Source organism: Microcaecilia unicolor, chromosome 6 (genome assembly GCF_901765095.1).
Source record: "Microcaecilia unicolor chromosome 6, aMicUni1.1, whole genome shotgun sequence".
Taxonomy (NCBI): Eukaryota; Metazoa; Chordata; class Amphibia; order Gymnophiona; family Siphonopidae; genus Microcaecilia; species Microcaecilia unicolor.
In genome coordinates, this window is record NC_044036.1 from 274662790 (window position 1) to 274681140 (window position 18351).

At 41.3% G+C, this 18351-nt stretch overlaps 1 protein-coding gene across 1 annotated transcript; it reads left to right on the forward strand.

Moving 5' to 3' along the window:
• The first annotated feature begins 990 nt into the window (after window positions 1-990).
• ZBTB34 (zinc finger and BTB domain containing 34) lies at window positions 991-15661 on the forward strand. The gene is made up of 3 exons (XM_030206549.1): window positions 991-1131; window positions 11971-12064; window positions 13387-15661. Exon 3 carries the CDS (start codon window positions 13407-13409, stop codon window positions 14916-14918), a length of 1512 nt encoding a protein of 503 aa, XP_030062409.1. The 5' UTR covers window positions 991-1131; window positions 11971-12064; window positions 13387-13406; the 3' UTR covers window positions 14919-15661.
• The last annotated feature ends 2690 nt before the right edge of the window (window positions 15662-18351 follow it).

Consider the following 18351-nt stretch of genomic DNA (forward strand, 5'->3'; position numbering starts at 1 on the left):
CTGTGGGAGCCCTTATCGCCACCTCAGTGGGTTGCAGTAAGTGCTCCCTGCCACAAGGCCACACAGTAAGCGTTATTTTACCGAGTGGCCATTTTTTTTGGAGGGGCATTTTACTGGCTATAGTAAAAAGGGCCATGGTGCCTGGGAAAAACAGCCCCTACCGCTACCATTGGGCCCTTTTTCCCACAGCTTAGTAAAAGGACCCCTCAGGTAATGTACAGTAGATGTTTCTGTCCCCAGAAAGCTAAAAATATAACACCTCATTTACTAATGTACATTAATGGAAGCCCTATGGGGCCTTTTTATTATTACTTAACACAAATTATAACTTGTGTTAACTGGTTGATGTACATTAATAAATGAGATCCTCTCAGACAAATATTCAGCCACTGGAAGAAGAATGGAAACGAATACCGATGCCAAATAACATAATCCCTCCCCCCAAATCACTGTTCAAAACGAAAGCAATCTTTTTTCAATTACTGCAGTCCATTTACATTTCTGGTATATGAAATACATTTACATGCATTTTTTGTATTACAGTTCAGGGTAACCTTTCTAGAATGTGGTAACAGTAAATCCCGCTGTATAGAACCAAAGGTTCAAATGAAGTTTTTATTCCCAAACCAGATCAAAGTCTTAAAAGGCATAATTCTAAAAGCACAACTACAAAGGAAGCATATCTGTTAATAGACTTTAGTCTCCTCCGTATACCAGAATTTCAAACAAATGGGCAAGACAATATATATGCAAGTGAGATCCTTCTTTTCTGCAGTTCCTTCAGCACTACGCTGAAGCAAGAACACAATCTAAAAAAAAAAAATAATAAGTTGGATATACATATGCTGGAAGAGACACTTCTCCTGCAGGGACTCTCACGGGCAGCCTCGTACGTCATCATCGGGGGTCTTTCCTCCTCGTACACCGGAATTTGCGTCAGAGGAGGAAAGGCCCCCGATGATGCGCGAGGCTGCCTGTGAGAGACCCTGCTGGAGCGGATTACTAAAACAAGTAAGGAGGGCTGTGGGGAGGGGGAAAGAGAGGAGAACGGATAGCAGGAAGCCCGAAGGCAGCTGAGTAGAGGAGGAGACGCTGGCGCACGGAGGACTCCAGGGAGCCGGGAGCCCGAAGGTATGTAAAAAAAACTTTTCTATAGCGCGCTCGCGACACGCATAGAACCATGGCTGTAGACTCGGACTCGTGCTCGTGGAGTCCGAATCGGAAGCAATTTGGGGTGGAGTCGGTAAAAATGTGCCGACTCCAGCTTCAGAATAAAAAAAGCATATAATTTATGCTTATATATGCATATCTTTGCCCTTGATCTAAAGTTATATTTACCATTTTTTAGATCCAGAATATATTATATACACAGATTTTTTTCCTGGATCTAAAGTAATGTAAGTTATATTTACCAATGTTTTAGATTCAGAACAAAAAAATTAAAGCCAATATCAGTAGGAATCGGAGTTAAAGGCTTGGTGTACCGACTCCACAGCCCTGTACATATAGCGTGCGAAGGGGGCGGGGATACAGCCGTTTGTAAAAATGCATATAACGCGGCCGTTATTTTGTTTTTCTTCCGCTTTGGACCGTCTCGCAGATCTTGTCTAAATCTTTTTTTTTTTTCCACTGACATTTTTTTGCCCCCCACCCCCCATTTGTCTAATAACTCATTCATGCTTTCTCTATCATTTACGTAAATGGCACAATGATTTCTGGACACGAAGACTTCTTAAAAGGTTCAGCAAAGTTGCAATTTGAATCGCCCTTAGCATTTACAACGCCCATTGGTGTTGGCTTTCTGTGCCATGCTGGTGTAGGAGGTTAAAATGGAGTCCAGATGGTTCTTACGTTGGGGTTTGAATGAACTAACCTAAGGTAGGCATATTCAGTATCTTCTAACTAATTTTGACTGATCTCTAGTTAATTTCCATATTCCAAACTGACCAATTTTGAATAATTGCAGTCTATCAGAACGTTCGTTTGTCTGTACAGCTTTCTTTGGCTTCTGTTGATTAGCATATTTTCTTGTAGTGCTATTAAAATACACTTTCACATCATGATTTAAAAGTCCTTGAGAAATCACTGCTGAAATAGATTTTAAAAAAGGTGATAATGCTGCAAGAAGCCTTGAATATTTATAAGACTAATCCAGAGCAGACAAAATTTTCACACAGATCTATTTTGGCATCAAGAAAATGTTAGGCTGCGATGTAAAAGATGGTTAGGTTTTTGAAAGTACCAAGCTGTTTGCAGCATCAAATTGGGTTTCTATTTGTTTTGGAACTTTGTTCTAAGAGTTAAATTTGGATGGACCTTTTATTTTGTGCACAATGAAAACTCAAATCAGAAAAATAGTATTAATTAGTTAGTGGTTTACTATAGATGTGGGTAAGGAGCTTGCTAGTGTAATGTAATGCCCTCTCTCTCCAAAAGATTTCCCCTCTCTAATTCAGTACAGCCTCACAGCAAATGCAAAATCAATGTCTATCCTAGGGCTGAGCTTCCAAGGCCTAGATACTTGAGCACAGCACTTGTGTTGCAGTTATCAATGCTCCATTGCATGGAGGTCAAAAATTCAATGTGCATCACCTTGGACCCTGTTAAAATGCATAATTCTCAAGAGTTACTGTCAGGTCATTGCAGCTATCTGCACTTCAAGTGAACCGTATAAAGAAATATTCCATACCTTTCCTTGGTAAGGTTTAGCTTTCTTCTGGAAACAAAGGGGGCCTTTTACAAAGGTGCGGTAACGTTTTTAGTGCATGTTAAATCCTAGAAATGCCATAGGACTATACGGGCATCTCTGGAGTTTAGCACATGCTAAAAAAGCTAGTGCACCTTTGTAGAAGGACCCCATAGTTTTTTGCTGTTTTACCTCAGGCTTAATTGAAAGAGGTGGGGCAGGCATGAAAACTGCAACACTTCTAGATTTATCAGGGAGGGGAAAACCCTGGTAGGTCAAAATTGACACTGAAGCTGACACGAAAACCCTACATTTGATTTCTCTGGTCCGTATGATCTAGAAAATTTGACCTTAAGCCATACATGGTTTTTTTTCTTTTTTTCTCTATTGTCTATTTGGTATGAGACATAGTTGTTCAGAAGTTCCACATGCTTAGTGATTTCTGGAATTTCAGGTTTGAACAAGAAAATGTGCTTACACTTTTTTCACAGATAGAATGTCATAAATCCTCTACAAAAGATACTTAAAGGTATAACATTTTGCAGGTATTCTGGTGGTAATTTAAGATTATGCCTAGCAGAATGTCATCATGTTAATACCTAAGTAAAGAATACAGATTTAGCATATATTAGTGAATTGAAACAGTACTTCCTGACTCAGTCCTGAAGGCACATCTTACTGGTCTAGATTTCAGATTCTCTGCAATGACTGTGTATTAGAGAATTTGTATATGCCAAGCTTCCAAAATATGCAAATAATTTCACGCATTTTCATTATGGATATCCATCAAAGCAGACTAGTTAGGAGTGCATGCAGAATACGTTTGGGAAATACTGATTTAAAGTAAGAATGTCATGAAAAAAATATAGCAGGCCTTGACAGATCTTAGGATCTAGTAGCCACACTTACAAATAGGTAGAATATTTAGGTGCACACCTTTGGGTGCTGCCCACACACTAGCCCTTTTATAAGCCTCCAGTGTGATCCCCCTTCCAACGTCCCACCTTTTTTACTTTCCTCCTTCCATCCCACAGCATTTGTCCCTTCTCCCAGTCCCAACAATACACCCTTCTGCCAGTCCTGTTGACAGTATTGGCCTCTTCTCTCACGTGGCTGGCACTTCTGAGTCCCCTGAAGAGTGGTGGGTGATTTTCACAGCTCTGCTCTACCAGTCCTCAACTGGCTGGCTGCAAATATCACACAGGGGTTGAAAGCAGAAAGCAAGTACTGTCTGTTTCTGTGGCAGTACTGGAAGTAGTTGCTTTTTGCTTTCAGCACCTACACTGTGCTGAGTGGCAGGCAAAGTGACAGCAGTGAAAGCAAAAGCTCCCACTGCTCTGCAGGGGAGTTTGGGCTACCTGTTATAGAGGTTGACTGAAACTGCTACCAAAACTGTCTGAAAGCTTATGGGCAAAACCAGGACTACAGCTGAAACTCATCACCTGGTTTCAGCAAGAACTGAAAACTCAAGTTTGGTTGTGTGAATGGGATCCTTTGAGGGGCCTCAAGGATTGTAAGAGCTTGCAGTCTGCATCCCTCTGCTAAACCCTCAGTATCCAAGTCAGAATATAATTAATTTTATTTATTTGTTACATTTGTATCCCACATTTTCCCACCTATTTGTAGGCTCAACGTGGCTTACATAGTACCGGAGAGGCGTTTGCAGACTCCGGTGAGAGCAAATACAAAGTGATGTTATGGTAAGATAAAGTTCATGTGGCATGGCCACATTGGGGAAACGTACATCGGAAGAGTTGAGTATTGTCCATTATGTACTTTAGTTTTGTTGTGTTGCAAGGATCGGGCATTTACGTTGGATCGGTGGGATATTCATTTTTGAACAGGATAGTTTTTAGGGATTTCCGGAAGTTTAGGTGGTCGTACGTCGTTTTCAAGGCTTTTGGTAGTGCATTCCATAATTGTGTGCTTATGTAGGAAAAGCTGGATGCATAAGTTGATTTGTATCCTTTGCAGCTTGGGTAGTGCAGATTTAGATATGATCGTGTTGATTCTGATGTGTTTGTAGTTGGTAAGTCGATCAAGTCTGTCATGTATCCTGGGACTTCACCGTAGATTTAAATAACGAAAGACCATATTTTACCTCTAAGCAAAATAGCTTCCACACACATGGACTGCAACTAATGAAAACTGTAGCTAAAAGCTATGGTGCTTTTACAGTGGCTGACTTTGACATCAGCTGTCTGAGTGTGGCACAACTCCAGAGAGGTTAATTAATAAGGAGCTTATCATCCCAAATTTACAAACTTCAAGCTGCAGCTAAATTTTGTATCAAAAATATTTATTTGGAGCATTCTAGTTACCATGTAAATTGTTGAGCAATATCATAACTGCATTACCTGCAAAGCAAAAATGGGCAGGAGTAACACGGGATTTCTCCTGCCCCAACTACACCCCTAGACCACCAAGGATTGTAAGAAAGACCCAGGGGGAACTACAGGTGAAGAGGGAGCAGGAAGGAGGGGCAGTGTCTGCTCAGGGGGAGGGAGGAGGACAAATGGGACAAACTTCAAATGTTTGGCCAAAATCAATAAAATGGCCTAAAATTAAAATAACCTTTTGTCCAAAACTGGGCAGAAAAAGGGTTTTGTGCTGGTTTTGGCACCAAAACTGAAATTTGGTTGGCTTCTTATCAGTTAGGTAGGAGAAGGGGCTGATGCTATGGCTGAACTAGGAGCCAGGCCCAAATTGTTTAGTCATCTGGTGCCAGAGGTTTATTGAGCTGTAAAGTAGAGTATGTTATTTTTAAAAAAAAAAACTTTTTGGTTCAGAAGTAACAGGGTTGATTCAATAGTTTTGTTTTTTGATGCTAATAAGTTTTCTATTCTAAAGGTGTTTATAAATGTAAAAATAGATATTTATTTTTCAGCTAATTAAGGGTCCTTTGGGGGCACAAAAATAGTGTTTTTGTGGTTTTGCAGCACAGGTACTGTTGGTAGGGGTCCTTCTCCAGTTGAATCAAATATGTGACCTGCTGAGCGAAATGGTTGAAAAAGTAGTTATGTGACTTATAGAGGGATATCAATTTCATAACCCTTCTAAATTTCAGCCTTGGGTATGGACTAATTATGTTTTTAAAAAATAAGAAACATCAATAAAAAAAAAGAAATTAACCCTGGAAATAGCATATCCTACTTTAGTTACCTGTGGATTTTAGGCTGTAGAACATGGAAAACATCAAAGTTGTAAAAACAAATTGCAAAGTCCCATTCTACTAACCCTATACTACACAAAACTTTCAAAATATGAAAGTTGTCCTTCCAGACATTTATAGCCTTTATCTCTGTTATTTGTAACCCTACTTTTGGTACTTTTTGCTCAGCGAGTCACTTCTACATTTATATATCTGAGAAGTTGTCAGTAGAGAATATCACAAGGACAAAATTTGTCCCCACCCCATCTCTGTGGGTTTTGTCTCCATCCCCACCCCATCCCCGTTGGCTATGTTTTCATCTGCAGAAGCCTCAAACACTTATGATTTTATATTTAAATCTTTTTATCCTATATAATAATTCTCACCACCAACGTTCTAATGTGTTACTGCCTGTGTCCGTGGCTCCTTCGGAGCTGCTGAGCTAGGCTCCACAGTCAGGCTGACGTCACTCACAGCTGATTCCCAGGCAGGGGGAGGAGTAGGGAAACACGCGGAGCAAGTGGCAGGGAGTGGCAGTGAAGAAAAAAGCTGTCAGTGAACAGATAAACATAGTGCGCCCCTCAGGTGTCCAGCGCCCTACAGCTACCCTCCTCTCTCCCCTGCCCCCCCTTGCAGCCACACAGCCACCCATGTCCAGCAACCCTCCTTGCCCCCTGCCCCCCCCCAGCCACCCATGTCCAACGACCCTGCTCTCTCACCTGCCCCCCCCCCCCCCCCCACCACCCAGGTTGTGTAGCAAATTCTTCGGGGCAGGCAGGAAAGATCCCTGGTCCTGCCTGCCCGCTGCTGGCGCTGACCTTTCTCTGCTGCCGGATCGCTGTTCAAAATGACCGCCAGTACTTACAAGGGCGGCCTCCAAGACTTTAGCAGAAGTCTCGCGAGTCCACCATTGGAAGTCTCAGCAGCCATTTTGAATAGCGAACCGGCAACGGAGGAGGGTCAGCGCCAGCGGCGGGCAGGCAGGACTGGGGATCTTTCCTGCCTGCCCCGAAGAATTCGCTACACAACCTGGGTGGCTGGAGGGTGGGCAGGTGAGAGAGCACGATCATTGGACATGGGTGGCTGGAGGGGGGGAGAGGAGGGTCGCTGGACATGGATGGCTGAAGGAGGGAAGGCAGGGTGGGGGTGGTTCCTGAGACCAGAGAGGTGGGGGTGGAAGGGGGTCCTCAGACCATAAAGGGGAGGTGGGGTCCTGAGAGAGGGGGGGTGGGGAGGTGGCACTCACTCACTCTCTGTCTCTCACATACACACTCTCTTTCTATCACACTCTATCTGTCACACACACACAGTCTGACACACACACTCTGTCTCTCACACAAACACACACACTCTGTCTCTCTCTCATTCTCTCTCTGACATACACACTCCATCTCTCACACACACTCTCTCTCAAACATACACTCCGAGGAAAACCTTGCTAGCGCTTGTTTCATTTCTTACAGAAAAGGGCCTTTTTTACTAGTTAAAATATAAAAAGGAACAATATGCTGTGCAGCTGTTGTGTTTAAATTACAAATAGAGAACAATAATAACAGCTAGCAGCTATAATAAACCTCCCACCACCACCCTCTACCCTTCTAACCCCAACAATAGCTGACTTCTACTACCCCAAGGAATCCTAAAATCCTAATCTACCCTGTTAAATTGTCCAGGGGTACAAAATACAACCCGCTCTATATGGCCTAGAAGGGAGATTTTTAAATCTGTGGACGAATAAGAAGTCATCAATAATTTCAGGATTCAGTCTAGCTCTCCTGTCTTCCACAGTCCTTCCTGCAATAGAAGATATCTTAGAAGATGTGCTGGTAGCAGGATGTGCAGGATTGCCCATTCAAATTTTGCTACTTTTTTAAGGAGTTTGAAACATGCTCTTTCTAATGAAAATGATTAAAAAGAGTTTCCAGAAGGCCTTTTTTTGTAAAAGTGGGCTAAAAATACCCTATTTTTGGCGTTTTTGCAAAAATCATCAACTTTACACTCAGTTTGTGAACTAATGGAAAATATTAGAATGAAATTTTATATTCGAAAACCTTGTGTCATAAGTTGTGTGCAAAGTTTCACGTTTATCACACTTTTAATTCCAGAGATATAAAAAGCCAAACTTTACAATTTTTTCGTGCCGCAAATTTTTCAGACCAAGTTTGCTCCAAGTTTTCTTCATGGAAATCACTTATGAAGATTTTTTTTATTATTTTGTTTAATAGAGCTCAAAAAGTTGTACAAGATGGCCAAGTTTTGTTTCTCTCAACAAAATATTGCCAGAGATACAGTGTCTCAAAGTTGCCGAAATCTCGGAGTCATACCATAGAAGGCTGCAGTATGGGGTCAAACAGATTACTATATCTCAGTAAGTATTGGGGACATGTATGAATGTTCACAGAAATTTTCATCAAAATCCATGATGGTCGAGCAGGGCACTTCTCTGAAATCAGACCATGGAATGACCCAGCTGCGGGATCCAGTTGCAGGGTCATTTGCTGTGTTCCCCACCAAGAAACGCCTCGTGGACTGGGGTGTGGGGTTACTCCCCTTCAGAGGAGGATCCTGACTGAGCCATGGAAGAGTTGACAGATCAGAAGTAGCCTGGCAAAGAGATTGATGACCTGTTGCCAGGTGAGGATTCCTCTGTGGTCCATATTTTTCAGAGGGAGGAGCTCATTTTCCAAGTTTCAGCCACCTTAAAATTTGAGGTGGGCTGTGGATCCCCTGCTAAAGGGTATCTCAAAGTCCTCGATGTCCTTTCCTATGCATCAGAATATTGGGGACATTATACAAACCCAGCAGAAGGTGCCTGATGCCCATTTTCATCTGGGAAGGTCTATGGTACATCTCTACCCAATCCCTGAGGAAGATAAGGAAGCCTTGCGTCCTGTGGTAGATGCAGTGGTTTCTGCAGTCACTAAGAAGAACACAGTCCCGATGGATGGGGGTACTGCCCTCAGAGACCCTCGGGCGGCATATGGAGACTCCTCAAGCAGGGTTTGATGTGGCTGCCCTCGGGGTGCAGGGTGCCATTTGTGGTATCTTTGTTGCTCAAGCCTGTTTTTGTTGGGCTGAGCGAGTTCAAGGTTCCCGTGCTGAAGACGGTGTTTCTAGTGGTGGTGGTGACCTCTGCGTGTCTGGTTTCAGAGCTTCAGGCGTTGTCCTGTTGAGAACCCTACTTAAAGTTCTTCTCTGACAAGGTGGATCTGTGTTTGGTGCCTACATTCCTACTGATGGTGATTTCTCTGTTTCATGTCAACTGGTCTTTGATGCTTCCCATTCTCAGTGATAGTTCTGATTCAGATGAGGAGCATCGTCTTCATTGTTTAGATGTCCACAGAACTCTGAGGCATTTAGGGTTTCACAGGAGGTTCATCACACCGACCGACTCTTTGTGGTAGTCGGGGGTGCTAGGGTAGGCGAGGCGACATCCAAGTTGACTGTTGACTGTTGCTCGTTGGATCAAGGAGACAATTGCTTCTGCCTGTCTGCTCAAAGGGAGACTGATACCAGACCTTTTGAAGGCTCATTCCATCAGGACTCTGGAGTCTTCCTGGATGGAGCAGTCTTTGGTGGTACTGCTTGGTCTTTCTTGCATTCATTTTCGCATCATTACCATTTGGATGTGCAGGTGCAGCGAGACGCAATCTTTGGGGCTGAGTGTTGAAATCCGGACTTTGAGGGACCCACCCATAAGGTCACTGCTTTGGTACTTCCCGCCTGTGCTGGTCCTGAGGGATGCTGGGGAAGAAGAAATTAAATCTTATCTGCTAATTTGCTTTCTCTTCGTCCTTCTGGACCTGCACAGAGCCCACATGGCGGTTGTACGGTCTGTCTGTATTTGTTTGCTTTCGCCGGACTTTTTAAAAAAATTATTATTTTCAGGACAGTATAAGGCAGTTGCAGAGTGGCTTTTTCTTTTTCTCAGGGTGCACACGAATGAAGTTATACAACCGAACCCCCCCTCCCCACACACACACACAAATTGCAGGAACCCACCTGGCGCTCTGTTCCTAGATGTAAGGTCTGAGTATTTTTGGTTCTTTGGCAGCAGTTCAACAAGGGGGCTAGGGAGACCTTGCTTCCCGTCATTGGCCTCGCTTGTCTCACTTGATGTTTTAACAAGGTGGATTAGGGTTCCTTGACATAGTAAAAGTCAAATATTGTTGGTGTTGGAAGGGTAGAGGGTGGCAGGTGTGTGTGTGTGTGAGGGGGGTTATTTCAGGTATTACGATTGTTTTCAATTTGCGGTTTATAAACAGTTGTTCAGAATATTGTTCCTTTTTATACTTTAATAAAAAGATGTAAATGTTTGAGGCTTGTGCATATGGGGACAGAGCCTGCAGGGCTAGGGACAAAGTTTGTCCCCATGTTATCCTCTAGTATAGATAAATTATTCAGTTTGCCTTTCAGTTGGTACATGACCAAGGTTTTAACTCAGATCTTCAGAGGTGAAACAAAATTGTCATGAACATCCCAGACACATCATTGGTCTATTTAAAAAAACAAATCTGAATTCTGATCTCTGGTGATTTTCATTAGAAGTTCTATAATCCTTGTAGTATTCTTCCCCCCTCTAAATGTTTCAATTCAGTAAAAACTTTTTAAAATTGTTTGCAAAACAAATTACTCTTTCTCAGATATATCAAACATAATAAAATACTGGATTTTAATATTTCATGTGCACCTAGTTGACCAGTTTCTAGTTTTGTGTGTGCATTTAATGTATTGTTTTAACTGAGGAATTAGTGAAGGAAATTTGTTTATGGTGTGGGTCACATCATCTATTGTAAAGGGCAATTCCCTGTACATCAGATAAGCTAGACTCTTTGCTAGTACAACATGTAAATACAGTACTTTGCAATATTAGTTCCTATGAAATAAAGCTTCATTAAGCTGTTTCTTCATCTGTGATGAGCTAGATGAGGCTTTCAAGAGCCCTTTGTTAAACTATTTGATGTTTACAAAGCATTTCTCAATGAGTGAAGCCGAGTCTGTGAAAAACTGATAGCACATTACTCTTTTTCAAATGCCAAGCAGATTGATGAAGCTTCAGTGTCATTTAGAGAGCATGTTCATTCTTATTAGACAGCAGGTTAGTACAGAATTCTGTTTCCCGGCTGATATGGAGAATGCTGGAATCTTAGTAAGTTTCAAGGGCATACAGGTGCCTCTTCAGATGGGTTTTTTTTTTGTTGTTGTTACATTTGTACCCCGCACTTTCCCACTCATGGCAGGCTCAATGCGGCGGGCAATGGAGGGTTAAGTGACTTGCCCAGAGTCACAAAGAGCTGCCTGTGCTGGGAATCGAACTCAGTTCCCCAGGACCAAAGTCCACCACCCTAACCACTAGGCCACTCCTCCAGGACACTAGAGTACATTTATTTATTTATTGTGAACATTTATATCCCACATATTCCCACCAAGGCAGGCTCTATGTGGCGTACAATGTTAGGAGAAAAGTACAACATAAGAGACAAACAGCAGATCTTTGGGGATCTATTGTCTGAAATCAGCCCCCCCCCCCCCCCCCCCCAAAAAAAAAAAAAAGTCCTCATTGTGCAAAGATGAAAATGCTCTCATTCATTTAATGATTGATACTGATATTTATTTATTTGGCTTTTGCTCACACCTTTTCAGTAGTAGCTCAAGGTGAGTTACATTCAGGTATACAGGGTATTTCCTTGTCCCTGGAGGGCTCACAATCTAAGTTTGTACCTGAGGCAATGGCGAGTTAAGTAACTTGCCCAAGATTACAAGGGGCAGCAATGGGATTGGAACCTGCCACCTCTGGATGTCAAGACCAGTTCTCTAAACACTAAGCCACTCTGTGAATTCTGTTCTGATTGGTTTTATACTGTGTTTCCGTATGCCTTGCACAAAAAGTGGGAAGAGGTATTGAGTTATGTGTAAAATAATAACTTTTATATTAGCTCAACATACTTATCCTTTTGATCTTGTCCAAAGAATGGTACTAGCTTCAGAAGAGTCATGCTATGCTTTTGTCATCTGTATCCCTATATGTGGAGAAACTACCACCTATGGAGATAAATATTTGGATTTAAGAAATGCATAAAATTACAGGGTAGCCTTTAACAGAATCCTTTTATCACTTTGTCTACTGCTGTAGGAAGAACCAGAATAAAGGAATGTGCCTTCGCTTTGCTGTCTTGAAGCTGTCTTGAGGTTTCTTGCTGCCAGAAAGGCTCAATGGTTTCTATGAGGTATAATTAATAGGTGTCATCTATTCTGTAATTTAACTGAAATTCTTGTGTCCCATTTCATATTTTACTGTTTCCTTTGCAAAAAATAAACGCATGACAATCCAGTATCTCAATGCCTTGCATGTTGAATTGATGAGTATCTACAGTTGGTCCCCAACTGTGCAGCCGCTTCAGCTCTCATGTCCCTGAGGAAGTGAGAAGCAAATTTGTGTGTGGATTGATCTAGCGTAGTGCTTCCCAAACAGTCATGTTTTCAGGATATCCACAATGAATATCCATAGGAGAGTTGCATGCACTGCAAAACCATGTGAAAACCTGACTGGCTGGAGTGCCTCAAGGACCAGGTTTGGGAAGCACTGATTTAGCATATAAGGGAAAGGGCATTCATTACTGCTTTAACAGTATTGCACAATCAAAACAAATAGTTCAAAGAAGTGGAGAGAAATACTTTTGCTTGCCTGTTTTGGAAGCTTCTATCCCTCCCACCCCTGTACTGTAGCTAACTAGACTTAAGCTACTAAACTGGCCTGCTTTTTTCAAACCAAACTTGGCTAGCTTAACATGTTCCTTTCCCTGATTAGAAGTGGTTCAGTTCTGTTTTTCAAATCTGTTTATTGAGATGAATTAATGTTCCAGTACGCTACATCATCTAGTTGTCACGTTTACAGCATGGTGTTACTGTATTGTTTAGTTACTTTTCCCCCAACATATAGAATAGATGGTATTTTAGAATGGGGGTGTCTGCCTTACCATTAATGTTATATTTTCTCGCCAGTGGGAATTTATCATTTACCAGAGTTACTGTAGTTAACATAAACCTTAATATAAGTTTTGAAAACGATTGTACACCCTCAGATATGCAAATAATTTTGAGCCAATTGCCAGGCCTACACTTGTGGCTGGATAGATGCTGCAGAGGTAGTATTCATAACCCAGGAGGGGAGGAGGGTAAATGCTTGACCTTGGCTCTTTAGTGGTAGACACACTATGTTACTGGTGGTCACTCCCTTCCAGCCCAAGAGACCCACTGGCTAAACTTGGTAGCAGGTTCAGATCTTGGGAAGAACTGCTGTGACCTACGCTTCAAAGCTCATATTTGCTCAAGAGGGTTGAGGAGTGAGACACCACATAGCAGCAGGATGTTACTAGGCAATAAACAAAATGGGTAAATATATATGGTAATCATTCATGATAAACTGTCTTAGCTTAAAGTGTATCGAAATGTGTGGGGTTTTTAAAAACTTTAAAATTGTGTATTGCATTCACTTTCTTAGTATTTATTAAGGCTTAAAGAATTTTAAATTGTTTTCTCTTGTTAACAGAGAATTATATATCTGAAGAAATGGACAGCAGCGGTTTCATCGAGTTTGATGTGCCTGAATACAGCAGCACGGTTCTGAGCCAATTAAATGAACTGCGTCTGCAAGGAAAGCTGTGTGACATCATCGTCCATATTCAGGGACAACCATTCAGAGCCCACAAAGCTGTTCTAGCTGCCAGTTCTCCGTATTTCCGTGATCATTCAGCATTAAGCACCATGAGTGGCTTATCAATATCTGTGATTAAAAATCCAGTTGTCTTTGAACAATTGCTTACTTTTTGTTATACTGGACGAATGTCTCTGCAACTTAAGGATGTTGTAAGCTTTCTAACTGCTGCTAGCTTTCTTCAAATGCAATGCGTCATTGATAAGTGCACACAGATTCTGGAGGGCATCCATTCAAAGATAAATGTGGTTGGTGTTGATTCTGCCCTAGTGGGCAGTGAAGAGAATCAAGGCAATGGCATCAAAGACAGCAGCTACTTTGCCAATCCAGTTGAAATCCATCCACCTTGTTGCCCCCAGATTCGACAGTCTATGGCAAGTAGTGACTTCAAGGTGGAAACAGCTTCAAATAAGACTTTACGTAATCGTTTGCATGAAGAAGGGCACTCGGATCGTGGAAGCAGTGGTAGCGTTTCTGAACATGAAATACAAATGGAAGGTGAACATGAACAGGGAGACATCTTCATACGAGAGAACCAAGTTGCTGAAGTGAAAGTTAAAATGGAAAAGTCGGATAGACCAAGTTGTTCTGACAGCTCGTCTTTGGGTGATGATGGATACCATACAGAAATGGTTGATGGTGAGCAAGTGGTGGCTGTAAATGTTGGGTCTTACGGGTCTGTACTGCAACATACGTATTCATTTCCTCAAGCTGCACCACCTCCTGCCAACGTGTCTGAACCCTATGGTAATATGAGCCATTCAAGTCCTTCTAGGTCGATGTTGAGTGGTTTCAGAGGAGGACGTGCACGCCAAAAACGAGCTTCCCACTTACATAATGATATCCAGGGGGTGATGCATGGTGATAATGAAACAGCTGCAGGCACCCCAGGGTATGAAAATAGTTCTCGAGCAAGGAACACCAGAAGCTACTGGAATCCATACAATGAAAGATTAATCTGCATTTACTGTGGAAAGACTTTCAATCAGAAAGGAAGTCTTGATCGACACATGCGGCTCCACATGGGAATCACCCCTTTTGTTTGCAAGTTCTGCGGTAAGAAATACACGCGTAAAGACCAGCTTGAATATCATATTCGTGGTCACACAGATGATAAACCTTTCCGCTGTGAGGTCTGTGGCAAATGCTTTCCTTTCCAAGGTACTCTAAACCAGCATTTAAGAAAAAATCATCCTGGTGTTGCTGAAATAAGACATCGCATAGAATCGCCCGAGAGAACAGATTTGTATATGGATCAAAAAGCAGAAAATGATGCAGCAGTTCTTGAAACAAATATGGATTCCACAGTTGAAATTAATATGGACTCTGCCAGGGATGCCCACTTGGTTTCTAACATCCCCAATTAAAGTGTTAAATAGCCAGGTTGAACTGAACAAAGCACATTAATGCATATTTTAAGATTTGCTTATGTTTACTTTTATCTTTAATTAATCTGGGGAGACAGAAGAGAAAAACATCTTTTTTTTTTGTTTTTGGTCATGTTGAGAACAACTATTCATAATGTCTTGGTAGATAATCCAGATTTATGGGTGGAACACTACATAATATGACTTGTTCTTTTGCTTTCTAGGAGACAGGGTACACTTTTGTGCTCCTGAAGCAGCTCATAGTATGAAGGATAAGTAATGGGGAAGAAAATAATATGGAATGGATAATAGGTGGAATCATTCACATATTTAGATTTCAGTGGTGATGACTTTTTATCACTTAACACAAAAATGTATAATTCTGTCATATAGAGAGAATTATCAAATATCAGGTTATAGAGCCAGAAGATACACTTAGGCTTAAAAATCTTAACAGAAGGTTGTCAGAATCTGGTATTTAGTGTTCTGTTCACAGGTGGCAGTGGAAAAACTTGTTGGTGTCTGTTCAAGAGATAGGATAGACCAAATGGTATTGATCTAGAGCAGCGGTTCCCAAACCTGTTGTGTGGGACCCCCAAACAGTCAGGTTTTCATGGTAACAGCAATTAATACGCATATGAAAGATCTGCTTGCAAATCTGTGTCATGAATGTTCAGTAGATATCTACAAACCTGATTCCTTAGCATCCCTACAGACTGGCCCAGGATTGGGCTGATGGGTTGTGCACGCCTTCCAGCAAGTGGAGACTGAGAAACTTCTGACTCTAGAGAGCCAATAAGAGCCCACCTGGGCCGGTCCGAAGGGACTAAAGGAAAGCAAATTAGCAGGTAAGGTCTAATTACTCCTTGACCTATGTTCTCCAGGTCAGGTTTGGGAGCCTCTGAAAGGACGTTGAATGGAGTGACTTGCCATAAAGAATGAGTTATATCTAAATCCAAACCTTATGTTCCAGAAAAGTCTTAGCCAACATGATTAGTTATGATAAAAGCAGTGTTTTTGAATCCAGTCTTTGGGACATAGTAAATTATGTTATTACAGTGAATGTGAAAGAGAGATTTGCATGTAGTCTCTTCTGAATGCAGATCTATCTCCTGCATATTCATTGTGAACATCCTAAAAACCAGACTTGCTGAGTGTTTTGAGGACTGAGTTGAGAACCCCCTTGATGAGATTTCAAGTAAGTAAGTAAATCCTCCTATTGTAACTCGATAGAATGTTTGCATCCTTAACTGTTCTATAATAACAAATATTTTTGTATTTCTTCCCCATATTTTGACAAATATTTATCTTTTTTTTTTCTTTTATCTGTGTAGTGCCTAGAAAGGTGTTGAGTGTGGGAAAGGAAGTCCCCCATTTTATTCACAGAATAGGTGGCACCCATTTAGTGACACTGCACACTGTATCACATTGCCTTGTGACTGCGTCAGTCCAGCTCTATAGGAGTTTTTATTTCCTTCTAACTTGGCATATTTTTATGGCCAGCTATAGTTTAATATTAAGAAATTTATTTTGATAATTATACACAAGGTGGTGTTTGCAAAACTAATTTTTTTTTGTCTATTACAATTTTCTGTTTGCTTAATTTTATATGTGTAATATTGTACATATTATATATATAAAAATTTCTTCTCCCGATTTGAAATGAATGTAAAAAAAAAAAAAGTGTATTTCAAAGATAATGCATTCTGAAAGGTTTTTAAAATCTTAAAAGCTCTTGTAGGGTTGTTGGTTTTTTTTTTTGGTTTTTTTTAGTGTATTTTTTCCCAGTGTATATTACTGATTTTCATATTATTCAAAAGAGAAATATGCTCTCAATAGTCTTTACTTCAAATTGAAATAGAGCAGATAATATTGTGGTTGGGGGAGCTGTTTGGCTGTTTACTTTTGGTTGTTTTACAGGATAAGACAATTGGCCTGATGCTGATCTCTTTGCCTGTTTTTCTCGGTATATTCACAAGCCCCAAATTAGCCATACCATTTTTTTATGCTTGTTTTTAAACATATGCTTGTACTGTAGAAACAAAGCAGTTAAGTGAATTCAGTTGAATAATTCTGTATATGATTGGTTCTGTTCTAGTGCTATATGAACTTGTTCACATATCTCTAGCAAGGGTTTCCTGTAGTATTTTAAGTCATGTCGTTCCAAGTTTTCTTATGATACCTGGAATTACATTGAAGGGGCGGAGAGGTGGTAAGCGGCGGCAGTTCCAGGACACTAAGGGGTCCCCTTGGTGAAGCTGAGTGATGTTGAAGTAGAGCTTCAAGCTCCTAGCACTGGCTGGATTGATTCCTTAGTATCTGCCCTAGACTGACTCCAGGAGAGGGTTTCCCCTAAACAGAGATATGGCACTTTTTGAACTGTAACTTGTGGCCATCCTGGTTACTTTGTTTGATTAATCAGTGTTGTCCTGCATTGAGAAATACACAGTCAGACAAAGCAGGATGATTTAAAAAATTTTTTTTTTTTTTTTTTTGGGGGGGGGGGGGGTTGCATTTACCCTACCTTTTGCCAAATGTTTTTATTTTCTTTCAAATATACGGTGCTATATGTTTTGTTTTTGTTTTTTTTGCTTTTTGTTCTTTTTACTGTTAAAAATATCAGTTAGGTCAATGCAGTATAAAATAATGTGAAATGTACTGGTATTAGTGAAACATTAGAAAACGCTTTGTGGGAGTTCATAGATGAAATAGACCTCAGACATGCTTACAAAAATACTACTGTGTCCAAATAATTATCCTTTAAATTTAATCCCCTTTTTTGTTTTTTGTTTTTTTTTTTGGGGGGGGGGGGGGGGGGTTGGAGATGAAGAGATGAAAGTTTTCCTGCTTTGGGCTTCTAGCTCCTCTAAAATTGGGGTCTTCTGGGCTATGGCACCCTGGGCCTCCACTTGAAAATACCTGGGGATGTAAACCCATTTTGTAACATCCTCCCATCTTTCTCAGCCAGTGCAGTGACAGTACATGGAAGGAGATGCATTAAACTTACCGGGCCAGCAATGTGGTTCTTTTGACTGGTTTCAGCCTGCTTACCGAGCATGTTATTCAGCAGGAGATGCACAAAGAAATTCTGCGGGCTGTTTTCCGTTCAGGGCAGCAGACAATGGGAATGGTTTGCTAATACATGTAAATGAGCTGATCAGTATTCAAATGTTCATTCTGAGGGATGCACAGCCGTTTACAAGCGATGCACAGAAACGCCCTCCTACCTTTACCAGGACAAATTTTGTGGGAGGTCTGGAGCAGCTGGTAACATTGACAGCAGAGACTAGAGAAGAAAGCAAAGCTTTTAAAGAAACAAAAAGCCAGGGGAGGGGTGATTAAAACTTTTTAAAGTGCTCTGGGGCTCTCTTCTACCTCCCTCTCCTCTGCTGCTCCTGCTTTCTTGCCAGAATCCACCCTGGGGCAGGGCAGC

What these genes read in the sequence shown, in the direction of transcription:
- ZBTB34 (XM_030206549.1), top strand. Translation starts at nt 13,407, where the DNA reads ATGGACAGCAGCGGTTTCATCGAGTTTGATGTGCCTGAATACAGCAGC.